The sequence below is a fragment of the Amblyraja radiata genome, chromosome 18, assembly GCF_010909765.2.
Source record: "Amblyraja radiata isolate CabotCenter1 chromosome 18, sAmbRad1.1.pri, whole genome shotgun sequence".
In the NCBI taxonomy this organism is placed as follows: Eukaryota; Metazoa; Chordata; class Chondrichthyes; order Rajiformes; family Rajidae; genus Amblyraja; species Amblyraja radiata.
Window position 1 is genome coordinate 21,121,650 of NC_045973.1, and position 20,008 is coordinate 21,141,657.

The 20,008-nt window shown below is 44.5% G+C and overlaps 1 protein-coding gene across 1 annotated transcript in view; it reads left to right on the plus strand.

The window, feature by feature from the left end:
• grip2 (glutamate receptor interacting protein 2) overlaps positions 1-20,008 on the plus strand; it is a 418,148-nt gene that overhangs the window by 373,914 nt on the left and 24,226 nt on the right. Inside the window, exons 12-19 of the mRNA XM_033036792.1 lie at positions 880-1,066; positions 3,691-3,836; positions 6,904-6,984; positions 12,220-12,289; positions 14,648-14,793; positions 15,689-15,833; positions 16,757-16,896; positions 19,006-19,182. Coding sequence (XP_032892683.1) covers positions 880-1,066; positions 3,691-3,836; positions 6,904-6,984; positions 12,220-12,289; positions 14,648-14,793; positions 15,689-15,833; positions 16,757-16,896; positions 19,006-19,182 — 1,092 coding nt within the window. The remainder of the gene's footprint in view (positions 1-879; positions 1,067-3,690; positions 3,837-6,903; positions 6,985-12,219; positions 12,290-14,647; positions 14,794-15,688; positions 15,834-16,756; positions 16,897-19,005; positions 19,183-20,008) is intronic.

The window sequence follows — 20,008 nt, forward strand, 5'->3', positions numbered from 1 at the left end:
AAGAGGCAGTGTCTGGAGTGGGACTCGTCCTTGATTTCACTGGTGGCCTTGCCGAGGCAGCGTGAAGTGTTGATGGGTGAATGAAAGAGAGGTTGGTTTGCGTGATGGTCTGGGCTACATCCACAATTCTCTGCAGTTTCACAGTTGCTTGCCACTGCTTACAACCTGCAATGCTCAATGTGCCCATGGAACAAATTCATATAGGATATTTCTTATTCTCGTGGGTAACTGCATACAGACCCCGTAATGGCTGATTTTTTTAATGCTTTGAACGATAGGGCTGTGTTTTTTAATTTCCAACAACAATGCATTCATACTATTGAGGTACTTTACAGGTGTTGCAAAGTATGCAACCAGTCTGTGGAGAGTAAAACCCTCCTGCAATGAATGAATAAATAACCTGGACTGAGTGGTGAATAAATATGGCCAGAATTCACGGGAGAACCTGCTTTACATTGAGCAGTTGCACGAGATATCTTTGTTCTGTTACGAGAGGACATATGATGTATTGGTTTAATGCTCCTGCAGAGAAGTGTTATGTGCCACAGTGCAGCACCCATAGACTGGATACCACACATTAATTAAGAATGCTGATGGTGAAATATAGGGGGCACACCAGTGAGTCCAGCTCCCCAGCACTGCTGGCAATCAGAGATTGTGCCTGTTTAGCAGGATTGGGTTGTTGAAACCAGGCAGATGAAAGAAAGGAAAGAAAGCTACGTGGCTTATTGCTGGGTCACTTGAGTGGGTCAGTTGACCAATTTGTGACTCCTTTCTCAACACGAGGTGTTGGTGGGCTCTGACAGTGCTGAAGACCTGCTCTTGCTGAATCGAATGCCACTGTTCACGGTGCCTAACACTGACCTTTTTGTTCCACAGTATCACTAGCCTCGAGCACCATCGGCCCAGGAGGACAGATCGTGCACACGGAGACCACGGAAATCTTTCTCAAGGGCGATCCTCTCAATGGATTTGGCTTGCAGCTTCAGGGGGGAATCTTTGCCACCGAACCTCTTTCGTCTCCACCGCTCATCCGGTTTATCGATCCAGACAGCCCTGCGGAAAGGTTAGGCCGTTTTGTCCATTGAAAATGAATAAAAAGCAAATCAGTCCAGAGGCTTGCATTTACAAGCCACGTTCTTAGCTAGGTAACTTGTCCAACAGAAACAGTATTAGAGGAGTACTCATGCCCAGCCACATGGCATGGTATGGGACAGGTGATCAAAGCCAGCACTAAGAGGCAGATTATCAGGGGGATCTTAAAGGAGAACTTAGGGGGGCAAGGTGGCACAATGGTAGAGTTGCTGCCTTACAGTGCCAGAGGCAAGGGTTCGATCCTGACTTCAGGTGCTGTATGCATGGAGTTTGTACATTCTCCCCATGACCTGCGTGAGTTTTCTCTGGGTGCTCCTGTTTCCACCCACACTCCAAAGACGTACACGTTTGTAGGCTGATTGACTTCAGTAAAAATGTAAATTGTCCCTTGAGTGTGTAGGATAGTGTTAGTGTACAGGGATCGCTGGACTGCACGGACATGCCGGGCCGAAGGGCCTGTTTCCGCGTTCTAGCTCTAAACTATACTAAACTGAGATGTAGAGTGGGAATTCCATCCATTGGCACCTTGACAAGTCTGAGGGGATGGTAGAATTAAAAGTGTGAAAATCCAAAGTTTTCAGAAGACTTAAGAGGTGGAGAAGAGTGCAAAGATAGGAAGGAGTGATCCCATAGAGAGATGAAAACACAGTAACTACCCATCTGTTGTGAAAAAAAAGAATTGTTTATTTGCAATTAATATTACTGCATTTTCAGTTTCACCGGTGTTATTAAGCATTGGTTTAACAATGCAATGCCAGGGAAATTACACTGAATAACAGTATTGAGTAAATAAGATGCAACATTTCCCTCTGTAATTATCCCAATGTGCTAATTATTATGGTTACAAATCTATATATTCTTTGTTATGATCCATTCAGTGGCAGAGTAAAATTACTGTCTGGCATTGAAGGGACTGGGAAACACAAGCACTTTGAACTGATTTGCAGCTACATGACAAACTCAAATAATTTACAGATCGATCGCATCCCAGACACTGAAGGCAGATTGAAGATCCAAGCACTAAATTATTGACCTGATATCTTCCACAGCACTTCCACGGCAAGCCTTGTCATCAGCAGTCAGGAATTTGATCATCTGCATTAGGCTGGCTGTTGTACTATGGTGCTCATGTTACTGGACTTGCACTGGGACTGAGTGAGTTCTGAATGAGGGAGGGCGGCACAGAGAGATGACAGATAGTGCCACTCTCTCGCAACTCGCGTTCACGAGTTTTAGGAGTAGAATTAGGCCATTCGGCCCCATCAAGTCTACTTCGCCATTCAATCATGGCTGATCTCTGCCTCCTAACCTAATTTTCCTGCCTTCTCCCCATAACCCTTGACACCCATTGTATTCAATAATTTGTCTATCTCTGCCTTAGAAAAACACATTGACGGCCTCCACAGCCTTCTGTGGCAATGCATTCCACAGATTAACTATTCTCTGACTAAAGAAGTTCCTCCTCACCTCTTTTCTAAAAGAGCACTCTTTAATTTTGAAGTTATGACCTCTGGTCCTAGACTCTCCCACCAGTGGATGCATCCTTTTAACATCCACTCTATCTATGCCTTTCATTATTCTGTACGTTTCTGTAAGTTTCAATGACAGTTGAACCTCAGCTTTCTAAACTCCAGCGAGTAGAGGCCCAGTGTTGTCAAACTCCAGCAACAGGGGTTGGATTCTGACCGCAGCTCCTGTCTGTGTGGTGTTTACACGTTCTGCCTCTGACCAAATGAAATTCTTCGAGTGCTTCTTTTAGTTTAGAGATATAGCGGGGAAACAGGCTCTTTGGCCCACCGAGTCCCTACCGACCATCGATCGCCCGTTCACTTTAGTTCTATGTTATCCCACTTTCGCCTCCACTCCCTGTGTCCTCCCATGTGTTGGTTGGCATGTTAATTGGTTAGTGTAGGTTGTCCCTATGGTAGGTGGGTGGCAGGAGAATCAGGGAGGAAGTTGAGGGCCATTGGAGGGAGAATACGTTAATGGAATATGTAGGGGAAGGGGACTGACCAGAAGACATAGGAGCAGAAAATTGAGTCTGCTCTGCCATTCATGGCTGATCTATTTCTCTCAACCCCATTCTCCTGCCTTCTCCCCATAATCTTTGATGCCCTTACTAATCGAACCTAACAATCTGCGCTTTAAAAATACCCTATGACTTGGCCTCCACTGCCGTCCGTGGCAATGAATTCACAGATTCACCACCCTCTGGTTACAGAAATTCCTCCTCAACTCCATTCTAAAGGCAAGTCATTTTATTCTGAGGCTCTGCCCTCCAGTCGTAGGTTCTTCTAGAGCAATGGGAAGGTTCTGAGAGGCGGCATTGATGGGCCACACGGCTTCCTTCTAACACAGTAAAAGAATATGGGAAACAAAATACGAGGCGCTGTTTTTCCTCCCCATCACAAAAATGACAACACCTCCTTGGCGTAAATAGTTTTGTGATGCATTTGAAGGTACGATATAGAGGTAGGTTCTTCAACAATATGAACATATGGTTTCTAATATGCTCAGTATTAGCTTATGAATTTGGATCCAATAATCAGCATTCGTTCATTGTTCTTTTCCCGCCCATGGAACTCCTGGATCCAGGTGCGGACTAGTGCAGGTGGGTGACCGGGTTCTCTCCATTAACGGCATGGTAACCGAGGATGGGACGCTGGAGGAGGCCAACCAGTTGCTGCGGGACGCGGCTCTTGCAAGCAAAGTTACACTGGACATAGAGTTTGACGTGGCAGGTATGTACATCCATTTGCGGAGAAAGCAACACTTGAATGGGTTTCCTATCAGGCCAATGTTGCAAGCTCGCTGTGCCTGGTGAGAGTCCCCTTCTGTACAATAATATATCCAGACAGAAGATCACTAAGTAGAAGGAATTTTGACTCAAAAAACTTTGGTGAAAGCAAATCTGGAGTGTAAAAAAGGCTTGATGCCAGAGTTAAGGTAAAACCTAATTACCCCCCTGAACCAACAAAGCAGAGTGCACTGAGCCCACATGATTGTGCGTGCATTTATCTGTCTATTTGCGTTTTGTAATGGATTTGGGAGTGGTCATTCGCTCTGGGAAATTATTGGTGAGATAAATCCTCATTTTGGATACTGTGTACAAAACACCTAAGCTTTCTACAAATTGTGACCTCAGGGAGTCTCAGATGATGGGAGTGTGTATCAGAACTCCCAGGGTTTCTGGCGTGTGAAGGTGGAAACCACAAACTTCTCACTAATGTCAAGGTTTAGTTCTTGAGCCCGGTCTACCATCTGTGTGCCTGCATTAGTTTATAAATACTTATGGAATAGGACTGAACTGGTCCTCTTGTTAATGTTCTAAATAAGAGCAAGGTGAATTTTGAGGAGCTTGCTTACTTGCTTGGAATAGGTTGTTTGTGGGCAAAGGAACATCTGAAAAGTGGGAGGATTTAAAAAGTAAGATGGCAAGATTTCAATGTCTGAATGTTCCTGTTAGAATGAAGGTCAATACTGGCATGGTAGGGAACCCTGGATTACAATCCAGATAGGTGCTCTGATCAAAAAAAAGGAAAGTGGCTTAGGTCCAGTACAGACAGCTGGGATCATGAATACCTGGAGGATTATAAAGGGCCTGTCCCACTTAGGCGATTTAGGCAACTAAGGCGACTAGGCTGTCACCACATGGTCGCGGGGTGACGCCTGTATGGTCGTGAGTGGTCTCCTCAAGTCGCCTAAAGAGTCGTAACGTTTTTCTGGTCGCCGCTGGATTTTGAAATGTTCAACATTTTTTGGTGACTGTGGGCTTGACGTAGCCGGGGTCGTGGCACCTCTCGTTCATCGGCGTCCCGTCCGCACAAGCATTTATCTACCTTCTTGGTAGTAAGTCCAGTTAGCCTAACTTCTGTGCTGGGTGCATTACTGGAGGGGATGCTGAGGAATAAGATATACATGCGTTCGGAAAGATCAGGGTTGATTAAGAATAGTCAGTACGGCTTTGTGCATGGGGGATCATGTTTCACAAATTTGTTTAAATTTTGTTGAAGAAGTATCCAAGAAGATCAATAAGGGCAGGGCTGTAGACATAGTCTATATGTGCATCAGCTAGGTCTTTGATTAAAGTTCCGCCTGGTAGGCTGCTCTAGAGGATTGGATCGCATGGGATCCAGGGTGAGTCATCTAATTGGATACTTAAGTGGCTTGATGGAAGGAAACATTGGGTGGTGGTGGAAGGTTGTTTTCAGATTGGAGGCCTGTGACTAGTGGTGTGCCTTGGGTGCTGAACCCATTGTTGTCTGTCAGCTACATCAATGATTTATATGAGGAGGTACAAGGCAATGTTAAAAAGTTTGCAGATGGCACTAAAATAGGTGGTATCCTAGGCAGTGAAGAACGTTATCAAGAATTATAGCGGGTTTCTTGATCAGCTGACTAAGTCGGTCATGGAATGGCAAATGGAGTTTAATTCAGATAGGTGTGATGTGTTGCAGTTTTGGAAGTCAAACTGGTGTAGGACATTTGCAGTGAAACAAAGTGTCCTGGGGATTACTGTACACCAGAGGGACCTGGGGTTATAAGTACATAGTTCCCTGAAAGTGATGGCACATTTAGCCTGAGTGGTGAAGAAGACTTTTGACATGTAGGCCTTCATCAGTCAGGGCATTGAGTGGGGATGATATGTTGCAGTTATACAAGACATTGATGAGGCTGCACTAATAATATAATAATAACTTTATTTATAGAGCACTTTAAAAACAACCACTGTTGCCACAAAGTGCTGTACATGACTAGTCATGGACAAGAAATTATTACACGACAATAAAAACATTAAAAGAAAGAATAAAAACAATAAAATTAAAAACATTAAAAGCACTAAAACAGGAGCAAAGTCTCAAGCAGGGTCAAAAGCCAAGGAATATAAATGTGTTTTAATACTGGTTTTGAAGATGGACAGTGAGGGGGCCTGTCTGATGTGCAACGGCAGAGTGTTCCAGAGTGCCGGAGCAGCAACAGAGAAGGCTCTATCCCCTCTGAGCTTCCGCTTAGACCTCGGTACCTCCAGGAGGATTACGTTCAGTTTTGGTCATCCTGATGAAGTAAAATTGCTATTAAGCTAGAAAGTGTGCTGATAAGATTTACGAAGATGTTTCCAGAACACAAAGGACAGGAGTGTTTGGGACAGGCTAGGACTTTATTTCTTGGAGTGTACGAGACTAAGATGTCATCTTATGGGGGTGCATGAAATCATGAGGGGCATGGATAAGGTCTTTGGTCACAATCATTTTCTCAGGGTTGGGGAATCAAGGACCAGAGGACATAGGTTTAAGGTGAGAGGGGAACATGTAATAGGAACCTGAAGGGGTAACTTTTTCACATTGGGTTGTATTTATATATATGGAATGAACTGTCAGAGGAAGTGATTAAGGCAGGTACAATTACAACTTTTAAAATAATTTGGACAGGTACATAGATAGGAAAACAAAATGGGATTAATTATTTCAAAGAACAAATTCAGGAATTATGGGCTGAATGGTGACCTCCAAGCGTCAGTGCTCTCTTTACTAGATACATCCACAATTACACACTGGAAACATAGCAACTTATTTTGGTGATGTCTGAAAACTTGACTGTGCTTGATATTTCTAATTTGTACCATTTAAAAGAAGTTAACTGAAGTTAACTGAATCTGTTTTAAAACTATGAACATGAATATGATACAAATGCATTAAATGTTCATTGAGTTTTATCAGACAACGTATCTGGATGATTTGTGTAAAATGATAAAATGTAGACACTCAACGTTAAAGTCCTGATGTCTTAGGCTGCTTTTCCTGTTCACAGAATCTGTTATTCCCAGCAGTGGGACCTTTCATGTGAAACTTCCCAAGAAGAGAGGTGTTGAGCTTGGCATTACCATCAGCTGTGAGTATTGTCATTTCCACACTGCTCTTTTATGATCAGTTGTGTGAATTTGTTGGCTGGGAATTGATCTGTGCCTTAAGAACTGAAGGCTTGATGAATTTCTTGTTACCTCAGGGTATGATGCACCATCAAGATGCCATCTTTCAGGTGAGCTGTTACAATCACCTCGCAGGTTACATTCAATACCCTCCAACCAAAAACAATGACCATGTCATTCCATTTGTGGGAGTTTCTTGGATACAAAGAAAGCTGCGCTGTCACAGTGCAACAGTGATTCCACAGTAAAAGCTATTTTTAGCTATTGTAAATGCATTGAAAAATCTTAGGGATCTGTAAGCTCCTATATAATCTTAAGGTGTAGAGTCATATATTTACAGCATAGAACTAAGCTCTCTGGCTCACTGAGTCCACGTTAACTATCGACCACCCATTTACACACTTTATTCTCAGTATTCCCCACCCCATCAATTTCCACCACAAATCATTGTCTGCTTCCCTTGCTACTGCTCTTGATTTTTCCAGTGCTTTTGTGGCTCACTTCTCTTCCAACCACTACACAATGTGCACATAGACCTGTGTGGAGAGCTGCTCATTCAAGCTTCAGACATGCTAATGTCATCCTCACCCCGCCAGCTATGGTCTCTGCAGTCCACTCACTCTGTCCTCCTGTTTGAAAAATCTCAGATCCCCAAATGGTGCTGTGATGACCTCCTAACCTTCCATCTCTCTGTTCCACTGTCCTGGTCAAACCCAAGCCCACCTTTTGACCTAACTTTCCCACCATGACTTGGTACATATGACAGTCAGATCGGCAGACTGTCTGACAGGCCTGGTACAAAAAAGCTTCTTGCATGGACCATTTTCTGCTGAGCAGCTTGATAACCTCAATCACAGATGTTGAGGCAGAGCTTCACTGGTCACTATGATCCATATGACCAGCCAGTTCCAAGATGGTCTACCCTGAACCAGGGTAGCCAAGCTGTTCCTAGTTGGAGCTGCCTTTATTGGAGCCTTTGCTGGAGCTGACTGTGCAGATAGCACTGCCAGATTCTCCCAGCCTGGATCGACAGGCTGTTCCTTGGCCAGCTGCTCCTTCGGTGCAGGGGCTCACTGGACAGGTCAGCGGGGCTCACTGGACAGGTCATGCCTGCCAATACAGCAAGCCTGGTTCAACCAGCTGTTCTTGAGAGGCCAGCTAGTGACTCCCGACTGCTCCTTTCCAGAGCTTCAACGGCGCTTCCTGCTCCATGAATACAGGGTGAAAACCCACCAGAATACTGGAGCTTTAACCACCTAGAATGGTACTCCACCCCCGCAGCCGCCTAACCCCTGTAAGTCTTCAACTTGCTACATAAGTCCTCTCTGAAGAGATAATATGCAGGATGCACATTACTGACCCTGTAAAAAATGAGCCATTTTGGGAATGATCTCATGCCTTATAGCATTTTGCGAAGGCAACAGCCCCAACTGTGTATTACAGAGGTGTTAATACAGCTTTCTGCTATTCCGAGAGATGAGACCCATCTTCTGACTTGCAAAAGGCCGTAATGACTCCAGAGCAGATTTTGGACTTGCTGACATAATTCTTTGCCTACATATCATCACTGGGATATCTCAACTGATAAAATTGACGTATGGAACATCCAAAAAGTCTGGCAGTTTATGTGGACTGGCATATGTCCCGGATACTTTTAGCCAGATCTTCCTCAAGTGAATCTCCTATCCCCAAAGTGATGGCAAATATGTGACAAGAGCCGGTAGCTCCTTCATATGATTAAAAAATGAAGCATATCCCCCATTAGTTCAGGGATTCAATTTCCTTATCGATATCCACATTGTTGGAGTCACCTCTGTAAGAATCTCCAACATTCCCCTCTTCTGAGCGGGAAATATCATAACGCAATCCTGAGCCAGGTATTGCTTCCCTTCTTCTGAGCGGGAGATACTATAACGCAACCCTGACAGACACAGCCAGTAAATGTCTCCAGAGCTAGGAGCACATTCCTTTTTTCCATTTATTTATTTATTCATCCATTTATTTGTCTTTATTTATTTGTTTGTTTGTTTATTTATATAACTCACAAGACAGGAGCTCCTGCTAGTGACTCCGAGTCCTTGCTCCCTTCTGGAGCCTCAATGGAGTTTCTTAGGGGAGGAAATAGAACCCAACCCTGAACCAGGTGTTGCCTCCTCAGGCCTCTGGCTGACTCCCTTTCAGAGCAGCAATCTGCACAGGCATTGCCCGTCAGATGCTCCGAACAGCCACCTGCTCCAGTGGAGCCCCATTCTGCCACGGTAGTCACAGACCTGGCCGAGCGGCAGCCGCTATTATTAAACCATCAGCTCCTGCTGAGCCTCCGCGGCAGCCGCTATTTATAGCCATTAGCTTCTTACAGAGCTTCACACAGCGGTCGCTGCTCCACAGCGTTTGCTGACCCGACCTCAGCCGGCAGCTGCTATTCTTAAATTGCCAGCTGCTGTGGAACCTCCACAACGTACGCTGACCCGGCCTTAGCCGGCAGCTGCTATGCTTAAAAACGCCAGCTCCTGCGGAGCCTCCACAGCGTTCGTTGTACCGGTTGCGCCGGCCGCTGCTATTTTTATTCCGCCGCTCCACGGAGCCTCCATGGCGGCAGCTGCAGAAGCTGTGCCAGCTTCTCCAGGCCCGCTGCCCCTATTTCCGGAGCAGCGGCCCATTCCTGAAAGAAAATTTTTCTCTTACCTGTCGGAGCAGTTTCGAACTGCTCCGAGCCTCGCATGCGGGCTGGCGGGCTCTTCACGTAGTCACTCACGTGACTTCGAAATAAAATCATTGTTGGTGCATACAAGGTTCTCATGGGGTCTGACAAGGTTCAAGTTCAAGTTCACGTTTATTGTCACTTATTTCTCTTGGCTGGGGTGTCGAGAAATGATAGTCAAAATAAAGACAGCAAGGCAGAAGACAAATCTCCTTTAACAAAGAATAGAGACTTTTTGGAATTCCTTACCCCCAAAGAGCTGTGAATGTTCAGTCACTGTGTTTATTAAGACAAGAGTCAATAGAGTGTAAAATATTGAGGAAACCAAGTGATCTGGAGTTAGTGCAGGAAAGTAGTTCTAAAGTAAAAGATCGGTGACGATTTGATTGAATGGCGGAGTAGGCAAGAGGGGCTGAATAATCTGCACCTCTGATTTCATATGTTCCAGATATTTCCGGCTATCCGCCAATGAGTCTGACAGCTTAATTGTTTTCGTTATTGCTAAGGGCCACAGTGAGCTAATTAATGCCAGGTCTCTGGTAACAAGAGATTTCAGTAGTGTTGTGAGAGGGCATGATTGCATGCTTACAGAGAACTGCAGGCAAGCGGCCTCTCAGTGCCTTGGCATTGAGACTGCTTTTATGCCTAGTGTGGAGCACAATTGAAGTAAACATTGTGGAAATGATTGCAGGAGGAAATGGTTCCCTATCGTAACCATTGTACATTAATCAGCCTAACAAACGCTCTGTACAATGGAGCAGACTTGCATTGAGATTTAGACAATAGACAATAGTTGCCGGAGTAGGCCATTCAGCCTTTCGAGCCAGCACTGCCATTCAATGTGATCATGGCTGATTATCCCCAATTAGTACCCCGTTCCTGCCTTCTCCCCATATTCCCTGACTCCGCTATCTTTAAGAGCTCTATCTAGCTCTCTTGAAAGTATCCAGAGAACCGGCCTCCACTGCCCTCTGACGCAGAGAATTCTTCAGACTCACAACTCGCTGTGTGAAAAAGTGTTTCCTCATCTCCGTTCTAAATGGCTTACTCCTTATTCTTAAACAGTGGCCCCTGGTTCTGGACTTCCCCAACATCGGGAACATGTTTCCTGCCTCTAGCGTGTCCAAACCCTTAATAAGAGTATACAAGCCCAGCTGCTCCATTCTCTCAGCATATGACAGTCCCGGGAATTAACCTTGCAAACTTACGCTGCACTCCCTCAATAGCAAGAATGTCCTTCCTCAAATTAGGGGACCAAAACTGCACACTATACTCGAGGTATGGTCTCACTAGGGCCCTATACAACTGCAGAAGGACCTCTTTGCTCCTATACTCAACTCCTCTTGTTATGAAGGCCAACATGCCATTCACTTTCTTCACTGCCTGCTGTACCTGCATGCTTACTTTCATTGACTGATGAACAAGGACCCCCAGATCCCATTGTACTTCCCCTTTTCCAAACTTGACACCATTTAGATAATAATCTGCCTTCCTGTTTTTGCTACCAAAGTGGATATCCTCACATTTATCCACATTAAATTGCATCTGCCATGCATCTGCCCACTCACCCAACCTGTCCAAGTCACCCTACATTCTCATAGCATCCTCCTCACAGTTCACACTGCCACACAGCTTTGTGTCATCTGCAAATGTTCTAATGTTACTTTGAATTCCTTCACTATATCATTGATGTATATTGTAAATAGCTGCGGTACCAGCACCGAGCTTTGCGGTACCCCACTAGTCACTGCCTGCCATTCTGAAAGGTACCCGTTAATCCCTACTCTTTGTTTACTGTCTGCCAACCAATTTTCTATCCATGTCAGCACTCTACCTCCAATACCATGTGCCCTAATTTTGCCCACTAATCTCCTATGTGGGACCTTATCAAATGCTTTGTTCTCCTCAGTCTTTTATCGTATTTGCAAGTTTCAATATTTGCAAGTTTCTTTATTTCTTCCTGTATAACAAACTCACAATGGGTTCAAGCTATTGAATTGCAATGCACAGCCTTGGTCGCATTAACACTTTTCCTGTTTTCAGACCCCATTTTCAGACTCAGCGACACAACTTGAGGCTGGTTCTTCTTCTACCATTGTACATCGAGCATTATTTGCTGGCTTTAGGCATTGGTTCTTGTGTTAATTGGGTCAGAGGAGAACATCTTCCAAAGACTGGTTTTGAGGGAACAGAATAGTCTAATTAAAATTGGAGAATTAGTACGGGTGTACGGGGTTATGGGGAGAAGGCAGGAGAATAGGGTGAGGAGGTAAAAATAGATCAGCCATGATTGAATGGCGGAGTTGACTTGATGTCCTAATGCTGCTCTGACACCTTATGAATTCAATGTTCATACTGTTGGGTTGAAAGCTACCTAAGCCCTATAACACCCCCCCCCCCCCCCTCTATATACCTCCTTCTGACTTTACATTTCACTCCTCTTCTGTTCTTTTTGTACATGAGGTACTTTGGGTTGACTATGTATTTTTCCATTCAGCAGCTGTAAGTCGGAAGCCCGGAGAGCCACTGATCATATCCGATATTAAGAAGGGCAGCATAGCACACCGGTACGTAGCCATTCATGCATTCATGTATCTATACAATGATGTGACAGCCAAGAGCTAGCAAAACCTGGCATTTTAACACGAAGATTTCACTGTAGTTCCAGAAATATTTAGGAAGTTTCACTGTTCATGTTATACTGCTACTGTCCAGTTGTGTGGCTCACAGAGTTTTTAAGATATCGGCGGCGGGAGCGGACTGGAGGTGGGCTAATTTCAGGTCCTTGGTGGAGTTAAGGTGGCTCACAGACTTGTTACACTACTGGTCTGTGAAGTGATACCCTTCTGGTGATGAAACCCTCTCATCTTTATTGCATGTGATCCCAGGCATGTACAATCTATAGACTTTCAAATCCAAAATAGTGTCAAAATCATTGCATCTTCCACTGTTATCATCCTCTTTCATAATTTGTATAAAACCTCCGTGTTATCCCCGCACACGTGGCCTTTGACCTTTCACCCCAGTTTCTCAATGAGAAAAGAAAGCTGCAGCGATGATACCATTAACTTGAAGAACAACTCTTCTTTATTTAAAAACTTTCTTCTGATGTGGGCCTAACACATTACTGGCTCGGGAAAATGGGCGTCCAGGGATAGTGAGAAGGGCCAACAAGCTGGTGCCTCCAACAAACCTTTGGCATGCCCTGAGGAACCAAAAGCACCTACATAAATGAAACTCACAGGCATGTAGACCCAGAAAACACACACAAGCCCTCAATCAGGACAATTTTATTTATTTTATTGGTTGTTACCATGATAGTCTTGTCAATTGATATTTTAAAATACATCCCCATTTTGAATTGTGTTTAAACTGTAGATTCATAATCTGGATGAGTTTTAAAATGTTCTCTTAAAGATAAAGACAACATTAATGAAGCTTGCATTCTCTTACTGTTAAAAAAAGTGAAAGGTCAAAGGTCAGATTGCAGGGACAGCACAGAAATGTAAAAGAATATGAGAGGGGATGATATAAATGGAAGTTGCAACCTGTAGCATTGTTTGGCTTTTTAAAGACTGCAGGCTGTGGCTGTAATTTAACATGGATATTCCATCATTATGAGGCATTGTGAAAAGATGAGACAGAGTAGGAAACTAGATGAATTTTAATTTGATTGCAATGGAGATATTGGGAAAAGGAGGCATAATTAATGCAACAAAAGCAGAACATGCTGGAAAAACTCAGCAAGTCATCCAGCTTTTTTAGAGAGAGAAACAGAGTTAACATTTATGTTGTAGAAACAAAGCACTGCAGATGCTGGTTAATACACAAAAGGACACAAAGTGCTGGAGTAACTCAGCAGGTCAGGCAGCATCTTTAGAGAACATGTGCAGGAAGGAGCTGCAGATGCTGATTTATACCGAAGATAGAAAGAAGGTGCTGGAGTAACTTACTGGGTCAGGCAGCATCTCTGGAGAAAAGGAATAGATGACGTTTTGGGTCGCGTCGTTAATATCTTCAGTATTAAACCAGCATCTGTAGTTCCTTTCTACCAGTCTGAAGAAGGGTTCTGACCCGAAACATCACCTATTCCTTTTCTCCAGAGGTGCTGCCTAACCCACTGAGTTACTCCAGCACTTTGTGAGTATCTCTGAAGATGGACAGGTGATGATTCGGGTCGAGAAGGAACGAGAAATTGGAGAAAAAAACTGTGACAGGCAGAACAGAGCAGTTGTAGGAAATCTGCAATGATAGAGAATGTTGGAACTATCCAGCAGGTCAGGCACTCTCTGTGGAGAGAGAAACCTGAGTTCATGTTTCAGGTCAATGACCTTTCATGAGAACAGGCCAACTCTGAAACAGACCGAGTCTGAGCTTGGTGAATTCAAGTCTTGAGTGTGGAGGGCTGTAGTGTGCCTAGACTGAAATGAAATGTCATCTTTTCAGTTGTAAGATAAAAAGATAACATTTTCATCTTCTGGTCTCTCAGCCTGCAGAATCAATAAGGGGAGCCTGCAAAGTGGGCACCAATCCACATTTGTTTTTTCCTGAAGACTACATCAGATGCAGTATATTAGAAAGGAAGAAGTGAAAGTGAATTGCTGCTTCTCCAGGTAGTGTTGGGTCCCTAGATGGTGTGAGGGGACTTGACCAAAGGGCAGGTGTGGCATCTCCTGCAGTCGTGTGGGAAAGTGCCATGAGAAAGGGAGTGGGGATGGACGAGCAAACCAGGGAGTTACAGAGAACAGACACTTAAGAGAGCTGAAGGGGAGTGAAGGGGATGATGGTGGGATCCCATTGATAATGAGTATCATTCACTGGGAATGTGGGAATAGAATACCAACCATTACTCTGCACTATGGCAGATGGCCCTTTGTTCGTCACCCTGCGACCTGGAATTCTCATTTGCTGTCTTCCTTCAATAGAACCGGGACTCTGGAGCCCGGGGACAAACTTCTAGCCATTGACAACATCCGGTTAGAGAACTGCTCAATGGAGGACGCCGTGCAAATCTTGCAGCAGTGTGACGAGCTAGTCAAACTGAAGATCCGAAAAGATGAGGACAACTCAGGTACTCAGCGTGCAAAGGGAGACCAAATCTCAAGCAGGGTTGCACTGTCCATGGGTTCTCTTTACAAAAATGGATCCTCATTGATTAAGCACGATGGTCAACTAAAATATCAATATCTCTCCCATACAGGAGTTAGCAGATCCCTCCACACAGTCTCTTCGAGGATTCATGGGGCTCTTCCAATATGTATTAGATATGCATAGCTCCCTCTCTACTCATCCATCAATAAAACAATGGTCAAGAGAGGCTAAGCACAGAAAAAAACTCCCTTCACACTGTCCCATTAATCATTCCCAGGGCAGGGACCGTACAGAGTAAACTCCCTCAATACTGTTCCACCAAGCAATCCCATGACTGGGAAATTGCAGCTTATATACAGAATAAAACCTCCCTACACTGTCCATCAAACACTCCCAGACATGGACATATGTCCTGTTTCTAGGACAAGAGGAGACAGAAGCTCCCTCTCGGCTGCCCATTAACCACTCTAAGGACAGGTTGATTATCTTGCAGTACCATGGGTTCCATAGACGGCTTCATTTTTAATCATAATCTATCTGTGCAACGCTTCAGACAGTCCCTTAGTAGGGCCTTGGCATCATTGGAGCATGGAAGCTTTTCTGTCCCAAATTCTTTTCTATCCCAGCTTTGGAGTTAAGCTGAGCAATGTAGGTTGCAAAGTCAAAGTACACGTACCGCAAGAACTTCCCAAACAAGACTCGGATGAGAGCTTTGGTAGATCAAAAATCAGAGATTGACCAGGAAGGTATAGTGTAGCCCATTAGCTGAGATTCTCAGTCTTGTATTCCTTTAGATGATAGGACATCCTGTGCGTTATCAACAACAAGCATTGTGCCATTTTGGGTATTTGTTTCTAACTCTTTATCTCCATCAGATGAGCAGGAAAGGACTGGTGCCATAATATACAGCGTGGAGCTGAAGAGGTACGGAGGGCCACTGGGAATTACCATCTCTGGCACTGAGGAGCCCTTCGATCCCATTGTGATCAGTGGACTGACCAAGAAAGGTCTGGCGGAAAGGTAGAAAATTCACTCTGAACCTTTTGCATGTGCTTTGTGTAGCTGGAGTCTTGAATACACTGAGTGAGGAGGTAGTGGAGGCAGGTACAACATTTAAGAAGCATCAAGATAAGTAATTGAAAAGTTGAGATATAGAAGTCTACAAACCAAAAGTGGGGAAATAGGATTGGTATGGTTAAATAAAGTTTAGTTTAGTTTAAAGATACAGCATGGAAACAGGCCCTTCGGCCCACCGAGCCCACTCTTACCTGCGATCCCCATACACTAACACTATCCTACACACTGGGGCCAATTTACAATTTTAACCGTAGCCAATTAACCTACAAGCCTGTACATCTTTGAAGTGTGGGAGAAAAGCGGAGCACCCGGGGAAAACCCACGCCATCACGGGGAGAACGTACAAACTCCATACAGACAGAACTCGGAGTCAGGATCGAACCCAGGTCTCTGACACTGTAAGGCTGCAACTCAACCACTGCACCACTGTGCCGCCCCAAGTGGTCAAGGTGGATATGGTCGGCTGAAGGGCCTGTTTCTGTGCCATGTGGCTCAATGGTGCTATGCAGGAAAATGTCACAGAGGTACCAGGCCAGCTATGTTTTTATTTGATGGGGGAACAGATGCAAGGGTGCTAGTGGCCTGCTCCTACTCCCAGTGCTTTGTTTTTAAGCAAATTTCACCCGATGGATTCTTCTTTAGGCCTGCAGAGCTGAAACAGATTGGTGAGCCAACACTGCCATCTCCTGATCTGCAATTTTGATGGTCTTCACTTCCCTCCTAGTTATGGATTGGAAAACATATATGGGCCGATATTCTAAATCCAGGGAAGCAGCGGCTGTTGACGGGGGAGCTTGCGTGAGGGGGGATGATGCGGAATGTTGGGATTGGATGTGAACCGGTGATTGTTTTCATTTTGTTTTCAGGACCGGTGCCATTCATGTAGGGGACAGAATATTGGCCATTAACAACATGAGCCTCAAGGGCAAACCTCTGAGTGAAGCCATCCACCTTCTACAGATGGCTGGAGAGACAGTCACCCTCAAAATTAAGAAGCAAGCAGATCGTGAGTATTAATGAAGAGTCGTGGGATGGTACACCATGGGGACTTAACATCAGCAAGCATTGTATCCCCTTGTGTCGGATTGAGAGGGTCAGTATGCTAAGATGCATTCAATGTTATAAGGGGTTTGATATAAACAGTCTATTTCTTCAGGCAGGGAAAAAAAGGAAATACAATTTAAAATTAGATCAGAGTGTTCAGAAGTGAATAGTAGTGAGCAATAAAACAAATTGCTGAAGGGATTCAGCAGGCTTCTGTGAATGGAAATGGACAAACGACATTAGGATCCTTTTTCAGTCTATTTTTGTGTAGCGCAAGGTTCTGGCATCTGCAGTCTCCTGTGTCTCCATTGGATATGCACCTTTCACACAAAGAGCCTGGCGATCCCGCTGCCTACAAGGCGGTTGAAACTATGAATTGCCACATATTTTGTTCTTTGATTAAAACAAAGATATCAAAACAGTGTGGATGCTGTTTACATGGTAAGGGGGGGGGGGGGGAATGAGCTATCAATTTCCCCATCGATGCTCTATTTCCTGGTTGGTCTATATTCTCTTGTACCACTCTCATAAAGACTGTGACATTGATAGAATCAGTGGCATCTAAGCAGAGACTCAGAAGCAATAAGATTGGGAGATTATTGGGATGAGGGCTGGGAGTAAGGTGCAGATCAGCCATGTTCAAATGGAATGGTTTTAAGACCTGATGGACTAAGTGCTCCTGTTCCTTAATTCTTGTAGCTGTAAGTCACACTGACAATGTATGTGCCCCGAGCGGTCCAGCAGGGTTATTGTACCAAGTGGCATATTACTGGCTATGAAATGTAGATCTGAGCCAATGGATGTGATGTCCCTGAGCTGGAAAAGCAAAACACTATCTGGATTTTCTGCTCCTGTCAGTTTTCTGGCAATCCCTTTCATACAGTAGGATATGTGTCTGTGGTCGATAAATGACTTCAAGATGGACTCTCCAGTGATGCCACTCGCAAAGAATATTCCATTGGTACATATCAATTTACATGACTGCCACCAAAGCTGAGGAGTGGGGGAGGAAATTGTGAATCGGTCACTCGCTGTCCAGTAAATAAGTATCCTCAACATTTGACTATTTTAACAACTGTACAACGGGAAGTAGCTTTTCTGAGACAATGTGGAGTGTTAGAGGTTGCAGCCCCTGTATGAGTATCTGAAGGGGGTGCTTCTCAAAGGTGCTCCTCAAATTGTGGCTTCATTTCAGCCTCATGCTCCTGATATTTGATCACTCAGTAAGGAGAGGGGTGGCCCTCATGTCCCTGGAGACGGTACATGCGGTGTCCACAGGGACTCTGGAGGTATTCCGTGGACACTGGTCACTGCATTATGGATAAAGATGACAACATTGTAATTTAATGATTGATTGATGTTTGCAAACTACAAGGCAGTTCTGATCTCCTCAGTACTCTGTAACTGTAATTAACTGAATAAAATCTCCTTGTGAAGAAAAAAAAAACTTAAGCATCAAATCCAACCATACCCAATGCCACAGATGAGTGTTTGTGCCTAAAACGTACTGAGTATGAAATTAATAAGAAGAGGTGCAGATGATTTTTCTAAAATTTCATGTCTCGGGTCTCAGTTGAAATTGGCTTTTCCATATACTAAGCACAAACATAGCCACAAAACCATTTTTTGTTTTATTGATCTGCTCTTGCTGGCTTGCTGATTGCAACCTTATCCTGTTCTCTCGGCAGCAAATCATTTCAGATAGTTTGCCAGCTGAAGGTACACAAAAATACTGGAGAAACTCAGCGGGTGCAGCAGCATCTATGGAGCGAAGAAAATAGGCAACGTTTCGGGCCGAAACGTTGCCTATTTCCTTCGCTCCATAGATGCTGCTGCACCCGCTGAGTTTCTCCAGCATTTTTGTGTACCTTCGATTTTCCAGCATCTGCAGTTCCTTCTTAAACAGTTTGCCAGCTGAGGTCCCTTGTGCCTTTCAAAGCCAGGCGGTTTCTCCACACTACTGTTCCCTAAACCGTAGGCCTGTTAGGGAAACTAAGTATGTTAGATGCTTCCGGGTAATGAATGAGAAAAACAAATCTGTATTTAATTCAGATTTCAAACTCTTTTCCAGGTTATTTTTCAAAGAAATCCAGTGCCATGAGTGAGTTGAGTGAACCTGATGATGAGCTTCCTGATTTACAGAAGACAAGTAAATTCTCCAAGATCTACTCAAACACCATTCCAAGCATGGATAGTGCCATGGAGTCCTGGGATGGCTCGGGAATGGAAGGAGCATTTGGAAGCCAAAGTGAGATCCTTGGAAATGGTCTGTACTATTCGTCTGGAGTGTGGCCAACTCAACGTGCTGTTCACCTTCAGGACGGGTTTGCTGAAGCATTTGTGCGCACAAGTACATTGTGCTACGGGAAGGTAGTTCAGTTTTGTATCCACGGAGCAAATTCACAATCTCAGCCAAGTAGTGAACAGTGACAAAACTTACCCCCCCCCCCCCCCCCAACAAGAAGTGGAGTGAGAGGGATCGATGCAAAAGTACTCTCCACCAAATTCTATAGAGAGGGAGTAGCTCAGTCAATGAGAACCAGGAACCAAGAACAACTTGTGAAGGAAGGAACTGCAGATTATGGTTTACACTGAAGATAGACACAAAGTGCTGGAATAACTTGGTGGCTCAGGCAGCATCTCTGGAGAAAATGTTCTTGAAGAAGGGTTCCGACGTCCTGACCTGAAATGACACCCATCCTTTTTCTCCAGAGATGCTGCCTAACCTATGCTGAGTTACTCTAGCACTTCGTGTCTAAACAAGAACAACTTGCCACCAGGACAAGCCTGCTTAATTACTCACTCTGGACAGACACACTTTGACCTTAATGATTGTCTACTCCACTGCAACAGGGTTGACCTGAGTGGTGATTGGCTATTGGACCATCACAGAGTTAACCTGAGTGGTGATTGGCTACAGGACAGGAGACTGCTTGATCTGGGTGCTGATTGGTTACTCGTCAGGAACAGAATTTGACCTGGGTAGTAAAACAAAACATGCTGGAACACCTCAGCAGGTCAGGCAGCATCTGTGGAAAGAGAAACAATCAACGTTTCAAGTAGAAGACCCTTCA